Source organism: Macaca nemestrina, chromosome 18 (genome assembly GCF_043159975.1).
Source record: "Macaca nemestrina isolate mMacNem1 chromosome 18, mMacNem.hap1, whole genome shotgun sequence".
Classification (NCBI taxonomy): Eukaryota; Metazoa; Chordata; class Mammalia; order Primates; family Cercopithecidae; genus Macaca; species Macaca nemestrina.
In genome coordinates, this window is record NC_092142.1 from 83114838 (window position 1) to 83122363 (window position 7526).

Genomic DNA, 7526 nt, shown 5'->3' on the forward strand with positions numbered 1-7526 from the left:
TGAAGGAACCCGCCCTGCGCGTGTGAAAGGGCGAGAGCAGCGCGAGATAGGGCCCAGCGCCTCAGATCTTTGTTGGCGACCATGGCTTCGGCTTCTCAAGGCGCTGACGACGGCAGCCGCAGGAAACCCCGCCTGGCTGCCTCGTTGCAGATCAGCCCCGAGCCCCGCCCCTGGCGACCGCTACCCCCTCAGGCCCAAGGTGCCTGGGAGCCCGCGCCCGCGATGGACCACGCGGAGGGCGGGCAGCCCCAGGTCTCGGTGTTGAGGGACAGTGGGCCTGGGGCAGGGGCCGGAGTCGGGGAACTGGGGGCAGCCCAGGCGTGGGAAAACTTGGGGGAACAGATGGGGAGGACCCCGAGGGTCCCTGTGCCCCCCGCAGGGCTGAGCCTGCCGCTCAAAGACCCACCTGCCAGCCAGGCCGTGTCCTTGCTCACGGAGTACGCGGCCAGCCTGGGCATCATCCTGCTCTTCCGGGAGGACCAGCAACCAGGTGAGGCCGGGCCGGGGCGTGGGTGTGCCAGAGGACAGAGCCGCGGAGGGCTGGGTCCCAGGACGTGGGGAGGGGGTCTGAGGAAGGTGGGCCTTGGTCCCTATGCTCAGAGACACCGCCAGAGCAGGACCTGGCCTGAGCCTGAGACCTCGGGGTGGACCCTGCTGTGAGCAGCGGTCTCCAGGCATCACCAGCCACACCAGATGCTCAACTGTGGCAGGGTCACGGCAGGTGAACGTTCTCTCCACCTGAGGTCCAGGGAGACTGAGGCCCCTTGGTATTTCTGCATACGTTTTTAGAGCCACTTACACGCAATTTAAGTTGCCATGCCGGCATTGGAGATACTGGAACGAGAGCCACTCCCCTGACTTAAAGTTAAGCAAAGCTTGGTAAATGTAACACCGTGTGTATGATACAGAGGGAAACCGTTATTTCCTCTTCTTCAGTACATACCCCTCAAACTCCTTGACTCAGTGTTTGTGTGTGTGTGTGTGTGTGTGTGTGTGTGTGTGTGTGTGTGTGTGTTTAAGCTGGGGTCTTACTCTATTGTCCAGACTGGAGTGCAGTGGAACCATCTTGCCTCACTGTAGCCTCTGCCTCCTGGGCTCAAATGATACTCCTGCCTCAGCCTCAGCCTCCCGAGGAGCTGGGACTACAGGTGGACTCCACTACACCTGGCTAATTTTTTTTTTTTTTGTAGCGATAATGTGGTTTTACCATGTTGCCAAGATTGGTCTTGGAAATCCTGGGCTGAAGCTATCTGCCCGCCTAGGCCTCCAAAGTGCTGAGATTACAGGTGCGAGCCACCACACTTGGCCCAGGGTTTTAATTTAAAAGTTAATTGCAGACATTATGCTCCTTACCTATAAGACATTATGCTCCTTACCTGTAAATACGTTCACGTGTTTGTGTGTGTGTGTGTGTGTTTTGTTTTTTTTTTTTGTTTTTTTTTTTTGATACGGGGTTTCACTCTTGTGGCCCAGGCTGAAGTACAGTGGCATGATCTTATCCCACTGCAACCTCTGCCTCCCGGGTTCAAGAGATTCTCCTACCTCAGCCTTCCAAGTAGCTGGGATTACAGGTGTCCACACCAAGCCCGGCTAATTTCTTTTTGTATTTTTGGTAGAGATGGGGTTTCACCATGTTAGCCAGGCTGGTCTCAAACTCGTGACCTCAAGTGATCCGCCCACCTTGGCCTCCCAAAGTGCTGGGTTACAGGCTAGAGCCACCTTACCCAGCCCTCTTTTTTTTTTTTTTTCCTTTGAGAGAGTCTTGCTCTGTTGCCTAGGCTGGAGTGCAGTGGTAAGATCTCAACTCACTGCAACCTTTGCCTTTTGAATTCAAATGATTCTTGTGCCTCAGCCACCTGAGTAGCTGGAATTACAGACTTGTGCCGCCGTGCCCAGCTAATTTTTTTTTTTTTTTTTTTTTTTGAGACGGAGTCTCACGCTGTTGCCCAGGCTGGAGTGCAGTGGCGCGATCTCGGCTCACTGCAAGCTCCGCCTCCTGGGTTCACGCCATTCTCCTGCCTCAGCCTCCTGAGTAGCTAGGACTACAGGAGCCTGCCACCGCGCCCGGCTAATTTTTGTATTTTTAGTAGAGACGGGGTTTCACTGTGGTCTCGATCTCCTGACCTTGTGATCCGCCCGCCTCGGCCTCCCAAAGTGCTGGGATTACAGGCTTGAGCCACCGTGCCCGGCCGCCCAGCTAATTTTTTTGTGTTTTAGTGGAGATGGGTTTCACCACGTTGGCCATGCTGGTCTTGAATTCCTGTCCTCAGCCTCCCAAAGTGCTGGGATTACAGGAGTGAGCCACTGTGCTCGGCCTCATATATATTTCTTAAGAACAATGGCATCTATTATGTAACTACAATACGATTATCAAATCCTGGAAATTTAACATTGATATACTACGATCTTCTAATTTCTATTCACATTCAAATTTTGCCAGTTGTTCCAGTAATGACCTCGTGGCCATTTTCTCCCACCCCAGTATGACATTACAGTTAGTTGTCATGCCTCTTTAATCTCTTACCTGAAACAGTTCCTGTCTTTGTCTTTCACAATATTGATGTCTTTGAAGAGTAAGGGCTGGTAGTTTTGCAAATGTCCTTCAGCTTGGGTTTGTTTTCTTGGGACTGAGTTCAGGTGATGTGTTATTGAAGTGATGTCGAGTCCTTGGCCACGCATCTCACCGGGAGGTTTGTAATCTTGGTTTGTCCCCTGGCTATGTGACCTGCGGGGATTTGACTCGGGTTGCATCTACCAGGTGTCTTCACTTTCTTCTTTGTGCTAAATAAGTCATCCAGGGGCATTTGGAGATCTTGTAGATATCCTGTCCCCATAACATTGTCACTTGTGGTTTTAGAAAATCATGCTTTGATGGTTCTCCCCAGATTCAGTCGCTGTTAGGATGGCAGCCACGTGCTGGTTTTCTAAGGTCAACATCCCTTCCATGTCTGTCTGTGGTTGCTGGTTGTGATGCCCGTTTAGAGCAGAGAGATCTCAGTGCTAGTGAGGAGTGCTGAACTGGGCTCCCTTCCAAAAGGGAAGTCCCCAGAGGGGCAGTGCTTGGGAGAAACAGTTTAGCAGCAAGTACTGTAAAATTAAATAAGCCTGCACCTTTGACCATGTGATCCCAGCTCCAGATTTTTCATCTATCTCTTTTGTGTTATAAGTAACACCCAAAATGATACTGTTTCATAGAAAAGGTGTTCAAATACAGGGCCACTGGAGGAGAGGAAATAAAATCAATGTGTGTGTGGCAGGTGGAAGTGCTTGGTGGCTTCCTCCTGAGAACAGGGTGGCGTGGGCTCTGGAGAGGGGACCTGGATATGGGTCCTGACACAACTTGGGCAAACTGCCTGCCCTTTCTGCTCATCTGTGAAATGGAGTCACGCATCCCTGTTGTAGAGGAGTTGGGCGAGGACTTGGTTGAGTCAGCGATGGGTCACAGCCTGCAGAGGCACTCAAGGGTGTGCGGGGCATGGGGTGGAGTAAGGGAAGGGCAGTCAGGGTCTCGTTACTCTGGCTGTCCTCAATGTCAGGTGTCAGGAGGAGGCAGAAGTGGTACCTGTCACAGGGCCAAAGGCCGGGTGGCTCCTTCCTCACCTTGCTCCTTCCCCAGGTCCCTGCTTCCCCTTCTCTGTGAGCGCGGAACTGGATGGGGTGGTCTGCCCTGCGGGCACTGCAAACAGCAAGACAGAGGCTAAACAGCAGGCAGCGCTCTCTGCCCTCTGCTACATCCGGAGTCAGCTGGAGAGCCCAGGTAATGAAGGGAGGGCCAGGCAGCTGAGCCGCAGCTGGGGACAAGAGGCCCGAGGCCGGCAGTCCTGTGGGGAGGCTGAAGTGGCTGTGCGTGTGGGCAGGAGGTGGGTTGCTGCACGAACCATCTGGGCATCAGGACATCCCCTGCAGGGAGCTGGGGCGGGGGACAGGTGCCGGTCCCTGCTTTCATGTCCTCTGGGGACACTGGGGGTAGGGACTGCTAGAAGAGCAGCTCATGGAATGTCCTGTGTCTGGAAGATGAAAACTTCCTCTCCCCTGTTCCTCGGCTTCCTGAGGGATGGAGGGTGTGCCTTGGCACCCACACCAGCCCATCCTCCTTGTCTCTTCCAGAGTCCCCCCAGACCTCCAGCCGGCCTCCACCGCCCCCCCTGAGCGTAGGTAGGTGAGCTCTTGCGGACACAGGCTCTAGTGTTAAGGGGAGTGGCGTGGGCTCCCTTCTACTGCACTCTCTTGCCCCGGCACAGACAGCATCCTGACCCATGGGCAGCGCTGCGCAGCCTTGGTGAGCGCCGGCTTTGACCTCCTGTTGGACGAGCGCTCGCCATACTGGGCCTGTAAGGGGACTGTGGCTGGAGTCATCCTGGAGAGGGGTAGGGATCGCCCCAGCCCCAGCCCTGGTCTCCTGGGAAGGGCCCCCTTGAGCTGCTTGCCTTAGGCTGGGCCCTCTCTGCCCTCCCTGCACAGAGATCCCGGGTGCCAGGGGCCATGTGAAGGAGATCTACAAGCTGGTGGCCCTGGGCACCGGCAGCAGCTGCTGTGCCGGCTGGCTGGAGTTCTCGGGCCAGCAGCTCCATGACTGCCATGGCCTGGTCATAGCCCGCAGGGCTCTGCTGAGGTGAGGGGCTGTGGAGTGGGCGCCTGACAGCAGCCTTTGCCAGGACAAGGTCGTCCCCAACCACCCTCTACCTGTCACTCCTAGGTTCTTGTTCCGGCAGCTCCTGCTGGCCACACAGGGGGGCACCAAGGGCAAGGAGCAGTCCGTGCTGGCCCCCCAGCCGGGGCCCGGACCCCCATTCACCCTCAAGCCCCGCGTCTTCCTGCACCTCTACATCAGCAACACCCCCAAGGGCGCGGCCCGTGACATCTAGTATGCAGGGCCCCTGGGGCAGGTGGGGGATGGGGTGCCCTCGGTTGGGCTGCTGGGTGGGGGCCAGGGTCAGAAGAGTGGCCCTGATGCTGGTGTCTGTCCCCTCCCGGCCTGCAGCCTGCCCCCCACCTCAGAAGGCGGCCTCCCTCACAGCCCGCCCATGCGCCTGCAGGCCCACGTGCTCGGGCAGCTGAAGCCTGTGTGCTACGTGGCGCCCTCACTGTGTGACACCCATGTGGGCTGCCTCTCAGCCAGTGACAAGCTGGCACGCTGGGCCGTGCTGGGGCTGGGTGGTGCCCTGCTGGCCCACCTGGTGTCTCCACTCTACAGCACCAGCCTCATCCTGGGTGAGCACGTGGCGAGGGCTGGAGGGTGGGAGGGGAGGGCAGGGAGGTCACTCACCTTGTCCTGTCCCTTCTGCCCTACAGCTGACTCATGCCATGACCCTCCGACTCTGAGCAGGGCCATCCACACCCGGCCCTGCCTGGACAGTGTCCTGGGGCCATGCCTGCCACCTCCCTACGTCCGGACCGCCCTGCACCTGTTTTCAGGGCCCCCAGTGGCCCCCTCTGAACCTACCCCTGACACCTGTCATGGCCTGAGCCTCAACTGGAGCCTGGGGGACCCTGGCATCGAGGTTGTAGATGTGGCCACTGGGCGCGTGAAGGCCAAGTGAGAAGGGCTCCGTGGGGCCGGGCTGAGAAGGGGTCCTGGTGATGGAGGGCTCCATGCATGAACTTCCTCACCTCAGGTCTAACCCCAGCTCAACCCCTTAGCTCAGCCTCTTGGCTCAACCCCTTACTAGCTCCGTAGTGGTGGTGACACCACTGCCTGTCCTGTGACTCCTGTGACAACGTCACAGTGTGAGAGGAGGTAGTGTGAGGTGTGTGGCAGGCCTGCTGGTCCAGCTTGTATCTCTCTTATCTCAGTGGCATCCTCTCTTCATCCAGTGCTGCCCTGGGGCCTCCCTCCCGTCTCTGCAAGGCATCCTTTCTCCGGGCGTTTCACCAGGTGGCCAGGGCTGTGGGGAAGCCCTACCTCCTGGCCTTGAAGACCTACGAGGCTGCCAAGGTCGGTCCCCATCAGTCCTGGTCCCTCTCCAGCCCTGCAATCCCTGCCCCCTGCAGGCACCTTCTCTCACCCACCTCTCATCTCCTGCCCTAGGCTGGGCCCTACCAGGAGGCTCGCAGGCAGCTCTCTCTCCTCCTGGACCAGCAGGGCCTGGGGGCTTGGCCCTCGAAGCCACTGGTGGGCAAATTCAGAAACTGAAGCCGGCCTCGGCGGGCCCAAGGTCCCGGAGCCAAGCTGTACCCCTGTTGGGGGAGTGCCCTGTCTGAGGAGGGTTGTGGGGGAGAACGTGGGTTGTGCAGGGTGAAACTGGGGCTGGAGGGAAGGAGGAGCCTGCTGTGGTTGGGACGCTGCTGCTGCACATTTGGGCTTGAATAAAGAAGTATTTCTGGTGACTGTGTAGTTGGCTGTGTGTGTTTTGGGGTGGCCAGGGGCCTTTTGTTTGTGGGTAGAGCCCCTCACGCCTCCTTTGGGAAGCCCTGTGTTCACTGGGCTCCCACCTGGATCCTCTCACTGAGCCACTGAATTGTCACCCCAGCCCCTGTTCACAGGGCTGGAGGCAGGTTTAGGAGGGGAGGTGACCTCCCCTGGTTCCTCCTGTTTTCCAGCCTGTGTGCTGGGGGAGGCCACTGAGGCCATGGGTTGTGGGGGTTGTAAAGGGCGGGAGGAGGGCAGGCTGCTTGGATATGTGAGCATTTTGTCCTCTCGCCACGACTGGGGCTCCAAATCCTTGCCTTTCTGGGCCCCTAGGATTGGGGGGAGTGGCAGAGAACACCCTTCCCTGGTCAGAGCTTCAGCTGCCGTGGCCCTCGATGGTGCTGTGGGTGTCGGGGCAGCCCCGTGCTGAAGGATGTGGGGAGGGCATGAGCAGAATCAGTCCTTTCCCTGGACTGCCTGACTGTTTGACCTGGGCAAGTCATTGGACTGCTAGATCCTGTGTCTTCCACTGTGGAGAGGGACAGTGCTCCTGCCCGGTGTGGGCTCGGCAGTTCTCTCTCCTTTTCCCCCAGGGTAGCATAGTAAGCCCACATGGCAGTCAGGCACTCTGTTGACTCTGGATGGGGAGAGAAGATGGTAACACTAAAAGCATGCGCGTGTGCGTACACATACACACACACCCCTGGAGCTTCGCCGGCATGGGCATTATATCCGTTGAGCGAGGAGCACAGCAGCTTTGAAGTCCAGGGACCTGGGGCCAGGGATGGTAGAGGACCATGGCCAGCCCTGTGACCCCCACCCCGTGACTCCCTCCCTGCATCTCCAGCAGTTGCAGGGTTCAGAACCACAGGCTGCTCTCCCCTGTGGGCCTTGGGACACTGGTCAAAGATGGTGTGATGGTTAATTTTGTGTTAACTGGGCTAAGGGATGCCCAGATGGCTGGTAATGCATTATTTCTAGGTGTCTGTGGGGTGTCTCTAGGAGGGATTGACACCTGATCATTGGGCTGAGTAAGGAGATTGCTCTCCCCAGTGCAGGCAGGCACCATCCAATCCATTGAGGGTCTGAAAAGAACAAGCAAGCAGAGGAAGGTGAATTCACTCTCTCCGCTGGAGCTGGGACATCACAACTCCTGGGTCTGTGGCCTTCAGACTTG

The 7526-nt window shown here is 57.6% G+C and overlaps 1 protein-coding gene across 5 annotated transcripts; it reads left to right on the plus strand.

Moving 5' to 3' along the window:
* Positions 1-6: 6 nt before the first annotated feature.
* Positions 7-6327, plus strand: LOC105496770 (adenosine deaminase domain containing 2). Of its 5 annotated transcripts, none has more exons than XM_011767360.2 (11): positions 15-490; positions 1191-1286; positions 3617-3757; positions 4108-4155; positions 4242-4367; positions 4462-4612; positions 4697-4864; positions 4982-5211; positions 5293-5536; positions 5794-5935; positions 6029-6327. In XM_011767360.2, the coding sequence occupies exons 1-11, from the start codon at positions 82-84 to the stop codon at positions 6131-6133; spliced, it is 1860 nt and encodes a 619-aa protein (XP_011765662.2). In that variant the 5' UTR covers positions 15-81; the 3' UTR covers positions 6134-6327. The 5 variants fall into 5 exon arrangements, with proteins under 5 accessions (XP_011765665.2, XP_070941127.1, XP_011765662.2 ...); XM_011767361.2 differs by having other exon boundaries at positions 16-490; positions 5815-5935; XM_011767363.2 differs by lacking the exon at positions 1191-1286 and having other exon boundaries at positions 7-490; positions 5815-5935.
* Positions 6328-7526: the final 1199 nt, after the last annotated feature.

Coding starts and splice junctions, on each gene's coding strand:
- LOC105496770 (XM_011767360.2), top strand. CDS start 82: ATGGCTTCGGCTTCTCAAGGCGCTGACGACGGCAGCCGCAGGAAACCC. Junction 3,758..4,107: donor GAGTCAGCTGGAGAGCCCAG/GTAATGAAGGGA, acceptor TGTCTCTTCCAG/AGTCCCCCCAGACCTCCAGC. Junction 5,212..5,292: donor CAGCACCAGCCTCATCCTGG/GTGAGCACGTGG, acceptor TCTGCCCTACAG/CTGACTCATGCCATGACCCT.